The sequence below is a fragment of the Hemibagrus wyckioides genome, linkage group LG26 (assembly GCF_019097595.1).
Source record: "Hemibagrus wyckioides isolate EC202008001 linkage group LG26, SWU_Hwy_1.0, whole genome shotgun sequence".
Lineage (NCBI taxonomy): Eukaryota > Metazoa > Chordata > Actinopteri > Siluriformes > Bagridae > Hemibagrus > Hemibagrus wyckioides.
Window position 1 is genome coordinate 6,327,612 of NC_080735.1, and position 17,289 is coordinate 6,344,900.

The 17,289-nt window shown below is 35.8% G+C and overlaps 1 protein-coding gene across 5 annotated transcripts in view; it reads left to right on the top strand.

Moving 5' to 3' along the window:
* Positions 1 to 17,289, top strand: part of dmd (dystrophin) — a 183,206-nt gene that overhangs the window by 6,012 nt on the left and 159,905 nt on the right. For 4 of the 5 annotated variants that reach the window (XR_009203704.1, XM_058380899.1, XM_058380897.1 and 1 more), the window contains exons 2-15: positions 3,800 to 3,861; positions 5,539 to 5,631; positions 6,898 to 6,975; positions 8,289 to 8,381; positions 8,506 to 8,678; positions 8,859 to 8,977; positions 9,709 to 9,887; positions 11,898 to 12,032; positions 12,704 to 12,895; positions 13,179 to 13,360; positions 14,347 to 14,497; positions 15,778 to 15,897; positions 16,362 to 16,463; positions 16,720 to 16,827. Coding sequence is in view for 4 of the 5 variants with exons in the window: in XM_058380899.1 (XP_058236882.1) it covers positions 3,800 to 3,861; positions 5,539 to 5,631; positions 6,898 to 6,975; positions 8,289 to 8,381; positions 8,506 to 8,678; positions 8,859 to 8,977; positions 9,709 to 9,887; positions 11,898 to 12,032; positions 12,704 to 12,895; positions 13,179 to 13,360; positions 14,347 to 14,497; positions 15,778 to 15,897; positions 16,362 to 16,463; positions 16,720 to 16,827 (1,787 nt within the window). In the remaining variant the exon portion in view is untranslated. The remainder of the gene's footprint in view (positions 1 to 3,799; positions 3,862 to 5,538; positions 5,632 to 6,897; positions 6,976 to 8,288; positions 8,382 to 8,505; positions 8,679 to 8,858; positions 8,978 to 9,708; positions 9,888 to 11,897; positions 12,033 to 12,703; positions 12,896 to 13,178; positions 13,361 to 14,346; positions 14,498 to 15,777; positions 15,898 to 16,361; positions 16,464 to 16,719; positions 16,828 to 17,289) is intronic. The other variant, XM_058380898.1, reaches the window with a different exon arrangement.

Below are 17,289 nucleotides of genomic sequence, written 5' to 3' on the forward strand. Positions count from 1 at the left end.
GCCAACAAGGGTTTGCCACCAAGTACTAAGTCATGTTTTGCAAAGGGATCAAATACATATTTCACTCAATAAAATGCAAATCAATTTATAATTTTTTTGAAATGTGTTTTTCTGGATTTTTTTTTGTTGTTATTCTGTCTCTCACTGTTCAGATAAACCTACCATTAAAATTACAGACTGATCATTTCTTTGTCAGTGGGCTCTCAGACCACTGCATGTCCAATCCAATTAGTGAAGAACTGTTGTAGAAATCTATGTATATATGGAGTTTTAGACTTGTGAGTTTAGTTAAAACTGTGATGCTTGCTTTTTACACCAATTTATCAGAAAAAACTGACCTTCAATTTCAAAGTGTCTTTCATGTCATATGGTTTTGTTATAATTATTATATTTATTATAACACAAAAATTCTAATCATTATTGCTAACATTTTATTTGATGACCCATGTTTATAGTGTTTATTTAAAGGTCTACAGTTTTCAGGTCATTTTTTTATGTAGCCCATTTCTAAATTAACATAATTACAGTATTTGTGTTGAAAGCTGAGATAATATCTGCAGAGAAAACCATTGGATTGAAAACCACAACTTGGATTGTAGGCTAATTAAGAAAAAAACATCAAAACCTGTTAGTTTGTTATTTTTATTGTAATTATCTTTTTTGGGGGGGGGGGGAGTGAGTGAGAGAGAGAGAGAGAGAGAGAGAGAGAGAGAGAGTCAAAGCTATTACATACAAAATCACCAGAGGACAATTAGCAGGGTCATGTGGGCACCCAAGGGTCACTGGTGCATGTGGAAGTAAAGGTTAGCGACAATGTGTATAGAACTAAATAAATAAAAAAATGCTTTACCTTATTTTAAAAATGTAAATAATAATAATAATCATCATCATCATCATTAATCCTCCCAAAAGTTTTGATTGAATAAACAGTTTTTGACCAAGAGATTTGGAAATAATTGACTAAAAAATAATGACCAAAATTATACATAGCAAAATTCAGATTTCTATTGAAAATCTTTTCTAAGTGTTATAACATGGCTGTGTAACCATATAATATTCCACATTGTTTGCTGCAATCCAGAACTATCAGGTCACTTCACAAATGCAAATGAATCCTCTTGTGTAACATGAAAGCCAGTTGTGTGACCATTAAAGAACCTGATCATACAATTGGCTTTCTATGCCCTCCATATATTTTAACTCTATGGGCTATGCATATTGGGAGCTTTGGTGTTCATCCAGTGCAAATGCATTACATGAATAATAAATAGAATGTGTATTTTTCTGATGACCTCTGATGCTTCTACAAAAGTCCGAAAAGAACTTATGAGCAAATAATCTGACATTATGCCAAAATATATAATATATACTTTAATGGTTCAGTTTAAAGATATATTTACTATGATTGGTTATGGTGACATATACTGTATTTGTGCTTCCCCCATGGCTCTGTACACCTGTACAGTACTATATACACGGAACAATGAACATAGTTGTACACCCAATCCTGCATGTTTTATTGTTTTCCTTTAACAATAACATATGTTTTAACACATCCAACTTCAACTCAGATATGGCTATAAATGAGTTGAATCAGATGTTTTTGGAGCAGAGAAAACAATGTGGATGTGGATGTGGGATAGTTTCTCTAGAACCGAAGTGAACAGTGAGCCAGATTTCAGAAAGGCCTGGTCATCACCAGCTGCACACACAGCACTCATGTTAAAATACTGTACTAAAATAGCTGTGTCTCATATAACACTTAAATGCAATACAATAAAATCATTTCAATAGAATATCGTTCATTTTTTTCCCCTTTTCCCATTTTTCCCCACCTGTTGGCCATTTTTCCCAGGTCAATTCAGGAGCAACAGCAATCCTACAATGCTGAAAATTCTAGCTGGTCTGACCAGCCACCAGGATCAAGCTTCCAAAATAAAGGTCATTCTGGTTAAACTGGTACACCAGCTCAGCTAGCTGGTAACTGCTGCATCACCTGCCAGGGTTTGTGACAGTAGCTAGCTGGACAGATCATGCTGGATTTTTATTTTTGGGCAAGGAGAGATAATGATTTATGTTTTCACACGTTTTGAAAAGTGTAAAGACATAAGTACATTTAAAATGCAATAAAAAGCTGGACTGTTTAAGCTCAGTTTCATTGGGCCACATATCCAGCCTACAACTCCACATGCCTTCCACTCTGGACAGCTAAGCCTGCTTGTTTTTAACGACACGCCCCCAACCGAACAACTGCGTTTCACTCGGCTGCACTGTGAATGGACCGTAACCGGAGTGAAAGAGTCACTGAAAATAAACTGGGAAGGTGTCGACCTACCGTCACTGGAGACTGAATTTGGCTTTATGATATAAGCATTGAGAATTGCGACGTTGAGCTTGTTGAATAATTCCTGGAGCGGCGGCTGTGTTGTTTCAGTACAGGTAACACTGAGTGATGGCACGATGATGATGATGGACTGGATTAGCAGAGCTCAAATCAATGGTTCCTTACACAAGAAATATTCCTAGTAGATATTAGCAACCAAAACAACCTGCACCGTACAGGGAGAGACCCTGAGAGCTGAGACGGAATAAACCAGCTTCATGTCGTAGCTCGAAATCCCGACCGACGCCTCGGGGATCTCAGGTTTCATGTACATTAGACGGATATTTCCGACCGGACATGTGTTTTAATTTAACAAGACAGACTTACCTGCTAAAACGGTTTTAATAGGTCATATATATGTATATAGTTAAAGCTTTAAGGCAACCGAAGATACATATATAGATTTTCCAGTTGTTGTTTACGTTTTTCTAATATAAACAAAGTTTGGTGACATGTTCTTAGCCCGCATTACTCACACGGTGCGCACTCCGTCTCCAAACTCACCGCTCATCTATAATTTGTCTTCTGTGAAATAACTCTAGTCTGTAGATAGTTCAATTGTTGACTTTCTGTGTGCGTTTAAAGTCGTGAAGTGTTTGCATCTCATCGTTGTTTTTGTCAGTTATCTTCGGTTCAACCTAATTACTTTACAATCCAATTTGCAAAAGGTCGGATTTAATCCATCCGTCAGACCTGAACACTGTGGCGCAGACACACACCAGCTGTCTCCTGCGTCTCATCAATAACAAACCGTCCTTCTGTCTGTCTCCTCATAGTGTCTGCTGAGTCCCCGCTATTCCTAGCGATTGGAATAAACGCGGAATCATTGCTTCCAGTCGAAAAGGATTGTATTGTTAAATGATATGCCTTCTTTCGTGTACTTTGTGCGTTATTACGCCGTACACAACGATCAGTAAATGTTGAAATTGCGCCCCTCGGGTAGATGAGCTGCCGCTAGATTCATTATGTCCTCCTTTTTGGCAGCAACAAAGATGGACTGAATGGAGCTGTGTGAATGTTGTTACATTTAATTAACATTGTCATGCATTTTTATTCAAATGATTAAAAATATAATAATGCCGTAGTTTTTTAAGCGGAATTAAGTTTATATTAAGAACATCCACACCACTGGGCTCTTAAGCAAAGCCCTTAACTTTCACTGCTCCAGACCATTGTACAACCTTCTCTGTCCCCAGGGGAAAAATATTATGGCTGATATTTAACTGGAAAGTCTTTAAACTAGTTAGCTATTTCTTTCTTTCTTTCTTTCTTTCTTTCTTTCTTTCTTTCTTTCTTTCTTTCTTTCTTTCTTTCTCTAATTAATATTTTGTTACAAAATGTGTCCTTTAATAAATGCTATTTATTGAACCCAAATAAACAGCTATATCTAATATAAGGATTCTCATTAAATTACAGATGAAAGAGACGACATACAAAAGAAGACCTTCACAAAGTGGATAAATTCTCAATTTGTTAAGGTAAAGTGATTTATTTATTTATTTATTTATTTATTTATTTATTTATTTATTTATTTATTTATTTATCTATCTATCTATCTATCTATCTATCTATCTATCTATCTATCTATCTATTTATTTAGGGGGAGGGGTTTATTATTAGGATTTGTTATACTTATATAATTGTTGTTACTAATTGTATTCTATAGATATTTTTTAAAACAGAAGAACATGGCAATTAAATATAATTTATGTATCATTAACCTTTTGAACCTTTTGCTTGGTGTTTGGTAAAATCAGTACCTACAGTGTTTAAGAACAAAACTGTAATTAAAAATTATCAGCTAAACAGACAAACAAATGCATTTACTAAGCTCTCCAAGGACTGGTGCACAATTTTAAGTCTACAATGCTTTTTTTGGCATTCATGTTACTTGGAAAAGTTTGTTGTTTGTAGTGCTAAAATGTGCACATAAGTTAACTTTCATATGTATAATTGCACTCTATGGCTTAAAGTATGTGGACACTTTACTTTGTTTAGACCATTACAGCCATGTTTGGGTCTTCCCTAAACTGTTGCCACAAAGTCTCTCTCAAAGTGGGCTAAATGTCTGTGGCCACTTCTGGGTGATATTTCCCAGCTAACCACTGCAGTGTTCAATTCTGGCTTCAGCAGTGTACGAAAGTGAATACGATTTAGCCTTTCCCAGCTCACATGTTCTGCTGGCAGTCTCCAAACAATCTGGGGCAGCTGTCCTCAAGAGGGTGATGGCCCAGATTGACTCAGAGGCTGATGAGCAGCCAAAAGAACTGATCACTCCAGTATGCAGGTATCAATTCCTCTGTGACAGATCTGATTGAAACCTCACTATCGGCAGTGAGACACCCAGGATAAGACAAGGAAAGTTAGTCTGCCAAGTTAGTTTATGGATCACACCCTTTTTACTGCTTTGTATGATGCTTACCATGCTAGTATATTACCATGCTAGTACATTTAGGGAAAATTCTGTGGGTGATTAGATGTAGGATCTGTAGGGATTAAGGATGTGGGCTCAACCTGCAACTAAACCCCAGTAACCACTGAACAATCACTGCTTATTGTACCAAGGTGAGGACACCAATCCTGGCAGTTAGGAAAGATAAAAGTATAAATATAAAATATTTACACAATTTTATTGTCCACTTTACTAGGAACTTGGAAAACTACTAGGCTTTGTGCATGCAGAAATACTCTTCTGCTCACGTCAGCTGTAAAGACTGATTATTTGAGTAACTATTTACATTCTAGGAGCTTGAATCAGCTTGAATCTGAAAATATTCCTTTGACAGTGCTTATCAGCACCCAGGGAACTGTCACTGTCACTGTAAACTCTAGAGGTTGTCGTGATTGAAAATTCCAGGAGATTAGCCTTGATCAAAGTCACAGAAGACTTTGCACTTACACTTTCCCCCTTTCTCATATTTGATATGAACCTTTACTGAAGTTCTTGACCTGTAGTTGCATGATTTTATTCATTGAGCTGCTAGCTAGATTTTTTAGATCGGTAGATTTTGTCAAAGAGAGAAGTTTTCGGAGTTATTTGCACACATTTTTTTTGTTTTCTTTCTTTAAAAAATATCAGTTTTACCAAATCAAATCATGGCCTTCAAGATCATATGATTGGCAATTTTATGCTTTATTTTGTATTCATTCTTCAGGCAGGAAAACCCCCTATTAATGACCTCTTCACAGATCTGTGTGATGGCCGTCGTCTTCTGGAGCTTTTGGAATGCTTGACTGGACATGAATTGGTGAGTATAACTGAAAAAGGTTGTATATAATTCTTATGCACTGTAGTGTAATGCTATGCAGAAACTGCATTGTTTTAGAGCCTATAACAATGCTATCCCTATGCTCTATTTATATATAACTCAATTTATACATAATTAAAAGTATTTCTGGTTGATATGTCTTACCCTTCTCTGTTTTACTATGGGGAAAAAACATCAATTTAGATGCATCTACAGTTGGGGTTTACAATACACACAGGCTAAAGATATTTATGCTCAGTTTTTCAAAATGTGCACTTGATGTTAACATACATTTCCTCTGTTATGTCAGTTAGGCTGTCTACTTTATTTAGACTTTTTGTTTACTGTATCAGATTTTACCAGTTTTCACTTGGATATTAAGAAGTGCTATTGCTTTTAATTGCTTGAATCAATCAAACTCTTTGGGTAGCCTTCTGCAAGCTTCTCAAAATACTTTGTCAAAGCCTTCATTCCTTCTGATAAAACTGGGTTAAACAGGTCAGGATTATGTGCCTCCTTATTCAGACACAGGTTTTCAGTTTAATCCACAAATTGGATGTGGGATTCAGGTCAGGGGTTTGTGATGGCCAACTGTTTGTACAACTTCATTCATCCCTAGGAGGTGATTTGTGCCTCCATTCTCCAATCAATGCAGTGACTGTATGGTCCAAGATTTTTATATTTAATACAGCTGTTTGTACAGATGCTATTAGTACCTTCTATTGTTTGGAAATTGTTCATTAGAAACTGGACTTGTGAAAGACCATAATTATACCCATAGGTTATGGTTGAGTTGCTTGGATTTTCCCATGGAACTAGTGACAAAAAAGCTTCTTACAGTCATGTAATCAATTTCTGGAATCATCCAGTATTTAAACCCAGTTCAACCCAGTGGAATTCAGATATAGTGAATTAATCCTAAAATAAATCCACCCCTGGCAATGCCATGATTAATTTGACAAAAGAAATGTATGGGGTTTAACAAAACAAAAAAAAAAGGTAAATGAAAACATTTGGCCTCAAATGTACTTGAGTGGTGAGAAGCAGAAAAAGGCAGGAAAAGTTCATGATGAGAAAAGAATATTCATGAATTCACAAATTTGCAAAAGATAAATCAATAGACATTAAACATTTCTTATCAGTCAGTGTAATCTGCATGATTACACTGACTGATAAAAACAATAATGTAGATACTGTGTGAGTTTTGTATATATTGAGTTTTGTGTAGGTACTGTGTGTAATTTTACTTATGTGCTCTGCTGGCAGGTGAAGGAGCGTGGTTTCACCCGTGTGCACTCACTCAATAATGTCAACAGAGTGCTACAGATCCTTCAGAAAAACAATGTGAGTCATCGGCAAAACAGTTCAATTTATAGATCTATATACACTAACTTTATTAGGAATACTATTCTAATACTTGGTTGGGGTCCCCTCAGTTCTTTGTGGCATGGATTCCACAAGATTTGGAAATATTTCTTTGGGATTCTGGTTCATGTTGACATGATTGCATCACACAATTCCTTTCAGGTGAATTTTTGTGCTGTGAATATCCCATTCTCCCATGTCCCAAAGATGTTCTAATGGATTCAATTCCTGTGAATTGGAAACCACTAAAGAACATTGAGCTCCTTGTCATGTTCATGAAACTAGTTTGAGACGACACTTGTTTTGTAAAATGGTGCATCATCATGATGTAAAGAGCTGCTAGAAGACAGTAAATTGTGGCCATGAAGGGATGCACATAGTAGGCAACAATGTTTAATTAGGCTGTGGCCTTCAAGTAATGATTGATTGGTATTTGTGTTCCCAAAGTGTGCCAGAAACATTGTCCACACCATTCCATCACCTCCACTAGCCTGGACTGTTCAGTCAGTGCATGTGGATCCATGCTGTTGGCCCTGAAATCTGAGCAGAACATCTGTTTGTCTCAGCAGAAACGGAGGTTCATCAGACCAGACTAACATTTTTCCAGTCTTCAACTACTTTTCTTTTTCTTTTGGCTGACAGAAGTCAAACCTGACATTGTCTTCTGCATTTGTAGCCCATTTGCCTTGATGTATTTTTTAGATGCTTTTCTTCTCAAAACAATTGTACAGAATAGTTATCTGAGTTACTGAAGCCTTTCTATCAGCTTGAACCAGTCTGCTCGTGTTTCACTGACCTCAGCATTCACATCAACAAGGTATTTCTGTCCCCAGAAGAACCACACTTTAATCTTTATTGCACCATGCTGAGTAAACTGGTATGAGTGAAAATCCCAGGAATCAGCAGTTGTAGAAATACTCAAACCAGCCTGTCTGTCACCAGAAGATCATTCCACTGAGCACACTTTTTCCCCATTCTGATGTAAACGGTACCAGAAACTGCTGGCCCGTCTCTGCATGTTTTTATGTGTTGCAATTTTAAAATGGTTAAAATCTTTTAGGTTGTTATTTCTAACAAGGTAGCTTACTGACAAAGTAATAAAAGAGAGAGAGAGAGAGAGAGAGTGATAGCTCTTACCTGGAACTCTTAATTAAACCTGTAAAATGTGGTCTAGGGAAAGAATTTATTAGAAAACACAAATTTATCATTTAGTCTTATAAAATACTTTTTCATCTTCCCAATTTCATATTATATTTTAATACAGTTTGTATTAATGAATGTACGTCTTCCAGGTTGAGCTGGTGAATATTGGAGGAGCTGATATTGTTGATGGCAACCATAAATTGACTTTAGGACTCATCTGGAGCATAATTGTTCACTGGCAGGTAAGACGGCCACAATGAGTCACTCATGAGGCATATTGTAGCTCAACTACTACTTTCTGCTGCAGAGTCACTGCTCACTTGATCATGGAACTGGAACTTTTGTAAAGTTTTTCTTCTCTTCAAGGTGAAAGACGTGATGAAAGATGTGATGGCAGACTTGAAGCAAACCAGCAGTGAGAAGATACTGTTGAGCTGGGTTAGACAGTCCACCAGGATCTACCCACAGGTCAATGTTGTAAACTTCACTAGCAGTTGGGCAGATGGTCTGGCCTTTAATGCTCTTATCCATAGCCACAGGTTAGTGCTCCCGGTAGTGCTACATATTTGAGCATACAGGAACTGAAGTGTTATTTGAAGTTGTAAAGTGAATATATTCTTTTCTATGACATATACTTTTTCAAATATCTAAGGTTCATCTAAAGAACTGGGAAATAAATGTTAAGGAAATGTACGGGATTGTGCTTTTATTTTTGCAAGGCCGGAGCTGTTTGATTGGGATGTGGTGGAACAGATGGATAAAGCTTTTGACAGGTTGGATCATGCGTTCACTATTTCTGAAAGGCATTTGGGCATTGAACGGCTGCTTGACCCTGAGGGTATTTATTTTCATACATATATTTACATTTATATTTACTTTTGTTGTGCTTTTTGTAGTAATAGGCACGAGTTGTTCTTGATTTAGCTAGCTGCCTAATTATTGATACCCTTCATGCAAATGGTCAAAAATGCTTGCTGCATGCAGTGAATGATGTTTTGACCTTAAACATAATGATTTCATTCATTTAATGGTTCTACAGAAACTTTTAAGGACTAAAATTGATATTATGTGAACTTGCATATACTGATAGCTTTTTTATAATACATTTAGAGGAACAAACACACATTGCAGTTTGTTGTGTACATTAAGTATATAGAATGAGGTGGAGCAACACAGCTCCAGGATTCCCAGTTTTATTATGAGCTTGGATTACCGTCTGTGTGGAATTTCTGTCATAGGCTTGCATCTACTAGTGGACAATAGTACACATTTCATATCTGTGTATATGTTTGCACCTGACACCAAGACAAATTCCTAGTACTGTAAAGTGCCCTTTGCTAACCCTTTGCTGTACCTGGCAATAAAACTTTTTCTGATTCTGATTCTGGCAAACCTAGTTTACTAATAAATTCACCAATTGTGTTTGATTAGTCAACACAGTGGAAAGAACAATAAGGCAAGCAGACTAAGTGTATTTTTTCTGTGGCCAGGAGAAAGCTGAGTTTGGGAATGAATTAAGGAATAAATTATGTGGCTAATTTTATTTGGTTCTTTTCTTTCCTCCTCCAGATGTGGCTACTGCTTCTCCAGATAAGAAGTCTATAATTATGTACCTCACCTCCTTGTTTCAAGTTTTGCCCCATGGTGTGAGTAAGGAGGCCATAGAGGAGGTTGAGTCTCTCCCCCAAGGTGTAATCACTAAAGAGAAACATTTCCAACTTCAAACACAGCAACGTTATTCCCAGCAGGTCAGCTCTTCAACATAAACAATGTTTATGCATTTTTACAAGTTAATAACATAACAGTATTTGACAAGCTTTTGTCTCTAGGTACACACTTTAGAATGGGATAGGATGTGGTACCTTAGTGGTTAAAGTGTTACTACTGATCAGAAGGTTGTGAGTTCTATTCCCATGCTCACCAAAGCTGCCACTCAGATTAAGTAAAAATCTTAAAAATTTAAGTTGTTCTGGATAAGGGTGTCCGCCAAATGCCAGAAATGTAAATAAAATAGTAAAAATTAATTATTATCATAAAAAAACAAGCCTGATATTTTAATTCTGTAGTTTTTATTTCATAGGCATGTAAAGTGAAAGGATGCAAGTCAGGGAAGAGTATTTATTAACATGAATCATTCTCCTTTTCTCAGGTGAATCTTAGGGTTTAGCCAGTGCACTGGAAAATATAATAGAGCCTGAAAATAAATGAATAAAGGAAAGGTTATATGTATTATTAAATACAAGTACAAATTCTAGTCATATTACAAGCTTAAAATGCTTTTATTCCATCAGCTTGAAATAAGAAAAAAATCTCTGGCAATAGAATAATATATTTTCAAGCTTGAAAATATTAAAAATATCTAGAGATTAGGCTTAACATAGTTACATTAGTTGATTTTGCCCATATTCAAGATGTTATTTAATTGCAAAATAACATTTTTTGTAATGTGGCAAATGTCAGTTCATATTTAAATCATATTCAGTAGGGATGCACAATATTTATCTGTGAAAATTACATAATTTTATTGCTCCGATAAATAAATTAAATCCGATAACTAGATCTGATGAAGTACGCTTGCTGGTAACTCAATCAATCAGTCTGATTAATCCGCTTTCCGAGTGCACATGACTGCAGCTTTAACCTGCAGTGACTCTCAGCCTGTGCTCATTAGGTCATTGTCTGTGAACATGTCTTTGCCGGTCTGGAAGTTTTTCTCGGTGGCAGTGGATGCCATTGATATTTGCAACACATGTTCAGCAAGGATTCTGAGAGGAGGTAAAAGGCGTCAAGTTTTAACACAACAAATCTTATATCTCACTTGAAGGGTCATCATCGGGGCAAAGCTGCATTAAAAGAAAATGAAGCAGCCGCGGCAGCAGCAGCTACTACCGATAGGCCTAAAACACAGAACATCGATGTCCCCATTCAGCATCTCAAATATGCCTTATGCTCTTCTGTTGAGGATGCACTTTTGTTTTTCTTTTTTTTTCAAGGTCAATGCATGTTATTTATGATGTATTTGAAAAACATGTGACTTAAGGTCTATATACCTACTATACTATATTCCTCATCCTCATGCACTAAAAAGGTTGAATAGATGCATTTCTTTGTTATGCATGAAATACTTATAAATACAAATAAATTTGTTGTTAATGAATTGTTAATTGCAGATAAACCATAGTTCTGTCATAGTTCTGTTAAACCCTTTCTGTTCTTATTGTAGTGCCTTACAAAAAAAATAAAAAAAATCTGCAGAGTTAGGATTGATGTTTGCTATTACAGTTAGGCCAGAGCTACTAAAATATTAGTTTCTCAGTTTTCACATCTTAGATTTTCTATTCTGCACAAAAGATTATATGAAAATTCTAATATAAAAACATGAACTTATCGGTATCGGCCATGAGATGGACTTAATTATCAGTTATCGGTATCGGTTTAAATTTTTCATCATCCCTAATATTCAGGTATGGTCATGTTGTGGTTTACTATATGGTGTTTGAGTATAAAAACCTGTATCTGACCCAATAATGTAGAATAAAATTATAAAATGATATATTTAGATTTTTTAGAATGGCAGATTCTTTTGTTGGTTTTTACTTAACTTTTACCTTTTTCACTGACTGTGTCTCAGGCATGAATGTTCTCTCTCTTTATCTCATATCGCATGCCTTTCTCTGTCTTGTCACTGTGCCTTGTTTTGTTTGTGTCAGTGTTCTCTTTTGTAATGTCTCAGTTGTATTTTTCGCTTTTTCTCTCAGATCACAGTCAGTGTGGCTCATAGTCAAATACGCAGCCAGTCTCCTTCAAATAAGTTACGCTACAAAAGCTACGCCTTCACTCAGGCTGCATATGTTCGATCTCCTGGGCAGACAAGAAAGACCCCCGTCACACTGGTTAGTCTGTAAAGCACATCATGTGTGTTTGCCAAGAAACAGGTTTTTTATTCAATATTTCAGGATTGCTGTTCAATGAGTTGAGCAGGACTTGTGATGTAGGCTGGACTTATAATCTGACCCCAGGGGAAAGGGGTGCCTCACAGGCTATAAATCAATACATCTGTTGGGGTATTTTCAAAGAATTGTCACTGGCCATTCAAGTCCTTATTGAATGTATGTAAATATAGGTGCATGTAAATATTTGGTTGTGTTTATTTTTATAGGACTGGGCAATAGGATTGCTGTCAAACACCACTGCAGTCGCTAGTGCAGAGCTTTTAATATTATTATTTAGTTAATTGTGATAATATGGAATAACAAAATATATGATGGTGGAATGCAGAAAAAGATCAATTTAAGAAGGTGTCGAAGATTGTTGCTGCTGTGATGTGAATGTGATGTGACTGAGAAATCTTTATCTAAAGCAGATGACCATAAAGCAGGTTACAGCTTTTTAAAATTTTCTTGAAATAAATAACTTGGGGTAAGACTAAAAAAATTTTTAAAAAGCAGGGGAATGGATGTTCTTGACTTTTGAGTAAATATTTTTAATGACCAAATTACTGGAATGTAGCTTTATGTATGTTTATGAATGTAACTTTCCTGTCATCTCTCTAAACCATATTCAGTCTTCAGAAAGTCCAGAGGATATGAGGCCCTCCCCTGGACCACTCCAACATGGCACAAACCAGCTAGAGACTTACCAGAACTCCCTGGAAGAGGTCTTGACATGGCTTCTGTCTGCTGAGGATGGCCTGCAAGGTCAGCCACCTATCTCCTCTTCTGTAGAAGAAGTCAAGGAGCAGTTTCACACTTATGAGGTAAAAAACGTAGATCATTTTTGAAAAATAAAATTAAGTGGCAAAAATTAACATGCAGACATCCATTTGTGCACAGATCTGTTGGCAGAATCTTTTGTTGGTTTTTACTTTAAAGTAATGTAAGTTCTCAAAATAGACCTGGGAGAACGTATATTTCTTTAGCTGGTAAGTTTTTCACCGTCTCATAGTCTCTGGCATCATAATGTTGATACTAATTAACATTAATGTTTTCTTTTTTTGTGTGTGTCTGTGTGTGTTTATGTTTTGCAACAATGGTTTTTAGGGATACATGATTGAGCTGACTGCTCATCAGGGAAGTGTAGGAAACGTGTTAAAGGCAGGGAGCATCCTCCTGGCTGAAGGTCAGCTGACTGAAGATGAGGAGAATGAAATTCGGGAGCAGATGAACCTGTTAAACTCTCGCTGGGAACATTTACGAGTGGCCAGTATGGAACGTCAGAGCAGGTAATAATTAATATGAAAACTTCCTTTCTGTGTGCAGTATCCTTTGAACCATTATTTCTATTTATTTGCATTCAATTCTCTTACTCTATGAAACTAAAAATCCAGACAGTGCTAACTAAAATTTGCAGTTAGGTTTTTATTAACAGCCAATAATGTCCAGAGTCAAGTTAAGTTTAAAAATGTTTTGAAAAATGTTTGAAACAGGGGTGTTTAATAAAGATTTGTTGATCCACTTGATCCATTTACATGAAGTACCTTATGTACAAAGTAGCAAGCAGCTAAAATGTCCGAAAGCAGCTAGATGCCTAAATTTTAGCTAAATGGCATTTAGGCTTCTAGCTGCCTTTTGGGCATTTTAGCTGCTTGCTACTTTGTAATTAATGTATTTTATGTAAATCAACATCAAATGATACCATTTAATGCTTAACCATTATTAATTTTTGTTAGTGGCTGTAAATGACACCTTAAAGCATTCACCTTTATTAAATTTATCTTTATTACGTGTATGTGGATTATATGGATCACTTGTACACCTGCAGTTTCACTTTATTTGAGTATTTTAGAAACTGACTGCCTGGGATTTTCACTTAAATATCAGATCAGCAGTTGCCCTGCGGATCAATAGCACCCCCTTTCATATTTTCCGAAAATATCCATGTTTGAAACATCCAATTTAAACTCTTGAGGAATCATCAGATTCGAACCAAATTTTAGAAGCATGTTTTCAAGATGTTCATGATGCTAAATTGTAATTTAGTTGTAATTTTTCATGGTTAGGCAGTGGGCAGTTATCATATTTTCATGGTTTTTTGGTTCCAGTGAAGGGAAATTGTAATGCTACAGCATACTAAAGTGTCACCTTACAACTGTGTGCTTCCAACTCTGAGTGTGAAGGTCAGGGGTTTACAAACCTTTGGTCATATAGTGGATTTTGAAACTATGATAAAACCTTATATTAATTGTCATTTACTTTTGGTGATTTCAAGGCTTCATGAAGTGTTAATGGACCTGCAGAATGAGCAGCTGAAACAGCTCTCCAACTGGTTAGATGTTACTGAAGCTCGAATTAAGCAAATAGAAGCCCAGCCTCTAGGTCCTGAAATTGAAGATCTAAAGCATCAAATCGAAGAGCACAAGGTACATTTTTTGTACCTGAGATAAGTCTTTATAACTCTGAGGAACTTAATAATATTTAGAACATAATTGTTTTTTTCTTTTTTAATGAAATGACAATTTACATACAAACCTATTGATAATGATTATGTAATATGTTTTGATGTTTTCATTGATATGTTTTGAATGATGTTTTCTGCAAAGTGCTGATTTTTTTCTTGGACAGAAATGGAATGCATATGGTGATCTAGTGGGTTGGTTAGTTGTAGCTCTGACATAGAAGTAAAATATACATAAAGCTGGCTGTGTTGAATTCACAATATAAGGGGGGTCAGTTCTCTTTCTTGAAATTTTACCATTAATGAGATTCTCAGGCAAATTGTTTTTACACCATGACCATTTTACTATAGTGTAATATTCTACTCGATTACATTTTAGACATATAGCACTTTTAACCATGGCTTTTGTCACAAAGCAGCTTTACATGATTCTGTCATTGACTGAAATGCTATGATTTGGGTGAAAAACAGAGCAGGCAAAATAGATTTGAAGTAAAATATCTGAAGCATTTTTGCTGAACCATCAAACTGAGCTACTGACTGTAGCACTGATGTGTTTGGGTTAAACAAAATACATGCATACACTACACACATTAAACACATACTGCATACTAATAGTATCATAATCTATTTTTATTGTCACTGACACACTATTGTTACTTAGGCTGCCAACAACTTGCACTCTATAACATTAGCATTAATAATCCCATCTTATCTGTCATGTTGGTGCCATAGCCAAAACTGCTGACCTTGTTGTGGGACAACATGACCCCATGGCCATTTGGGTATTTTTTTGTTAGGTGACAGAACACTGGAGCTATGTATGTGCAGCAACTTTAGATTTAACATTGCACAAATCAAGTGGGCCTGATATAAATTACAAACCAACCATATGGCCACCCCAGGGCTCTGTACAAGCCAGTCAAGTTCTTCTACTCCAAATTTGGCAAACCATATATTCATAGATCTCATTTTATGCGAGGCATTCTTATATTGGGTGTTTAGGCCTCTTAGTTTAAGCAAAAGGAAATTGTAATGTTCCTGTACACAAAAGCATCCCATACAACTTATATTAACAGCTTTGTGGCACTAGTTTAGGTAAGTCCCCCATATGTATGAATACATGATGGTATGATTGACATGTATTCACAAACTTTTGGCTATATAGTGTTTGTATGTATATGTGTTTAAAATGGCATTTATTTATATATAGTTGTTATCATTTTGTTTATTTTGCCTATGAAGCTGCTACAAGAGGACCTGGAAATGGAGCAGGTGCAAGTGAACTCTCTGACTCACATGGTTGTAGTAGTGGATGAAAGCAGTGGATACAATGCCACCGCAGCACTGGAGGAGAAACTACAGGTAAATATTCAATATTGTCATCCTTAACCCTCAATGAAAGATGAAAATATTTTACATGCACTAAGCTGTCAGAATGAAATAAATCAATTATGTAATAATTAATAAAATAAAGAAAAATGTTAAAATAAAAAATAAAATACAAAAATAAATATTAATTAACTATTAGCACTTATCACTGTGTTTAAATCTGAATGGAATTTATTTCTTATCCGCACACTAAACCCTGGATTACAAAAACAAATCATTTAAAACACTTTTTCGTATGTATCAACTGGTATTATTGTTCTATATCAAATACTTCTAAAGTGTAATACACTCACTATCCACTCAGTATCTGTACTTCTGCACATTTATGCAGTTCTCCATTAACAATTTTTTAATGTGAACTGTGTTCTGACAGCTGCAAGTATAAAAGCTGCCTTAGTGAACAAAACTAATATATTTCCTATATGTTCATCACACAGAACCTTGGAGAGCGATGGGCCGCCATCTGTAAATGGACAGAGGACCGATGGATCCTCATTCAGAAGATCCTGAAAACGTGGCAGCATTTCACTGAGGAACAGGTACAGATGAGAAAAAAGCTTGTAGTTTCAACTAAAGTACAATTAAAGTATAAAATATTTTATGTCATATGCATGGTTTGTTTATTTTTATTTCATTATTACTGTTAATGGTTAATAAGGGCTGAGGTTGCAGAAGGTGTCAACAAAGCCACCAGAACTAATGTGTCTTTGTATTGAACAACTCTTCAAAATGCTCATAAGGTGCTGAAGTTGTTCACTTCATGACTGTGTTCCCATCCACCTGCCATTTTTTCAGCATATATTTGAGTCCTGGCTAACACAGAAGGAGCAGTTATTTCTTTCTATCCAAAGCAGTGGTACCACTGATCACAACGAAGTGGCAGCCAATCTCAGAAAGCTTGCTGTAAGTAATTGTGTGCATTATAAATTTAGTTAAAGTAATTTGAGCATGTTTTAAACATAGCATCGTAACAAACAATTTTAGCCAAGTATCACGTATGAAATCTGTTGTATGTACATGCAAATTGTAGTAGTGCCGGAAGTAGATTAGATTAGATTAGACTAGATTCAAGTATTCACCCCGTAGTTGTTATTTCTATTGTTGCTGTGTTGCAAACATCAAATTTAAGAATAAAATTTTCTATTTTTCTATTCATTTTAATGTGACTCTACAGAAATAAAATTTAATAGATTATTTACATGACCTGTTATATGTCCTCTAAAAATTAATTGCATGTAATCTAAAAATGTCTTGTCTAGCAACTTATCAAATGACACCTTTTGTTTGATTCTACCCATTTTTCAAGTGATCAACAATTGGAACGTGTGTTTCCTGTTGCCAGGCTTCCCATGTTAGATTGATTGT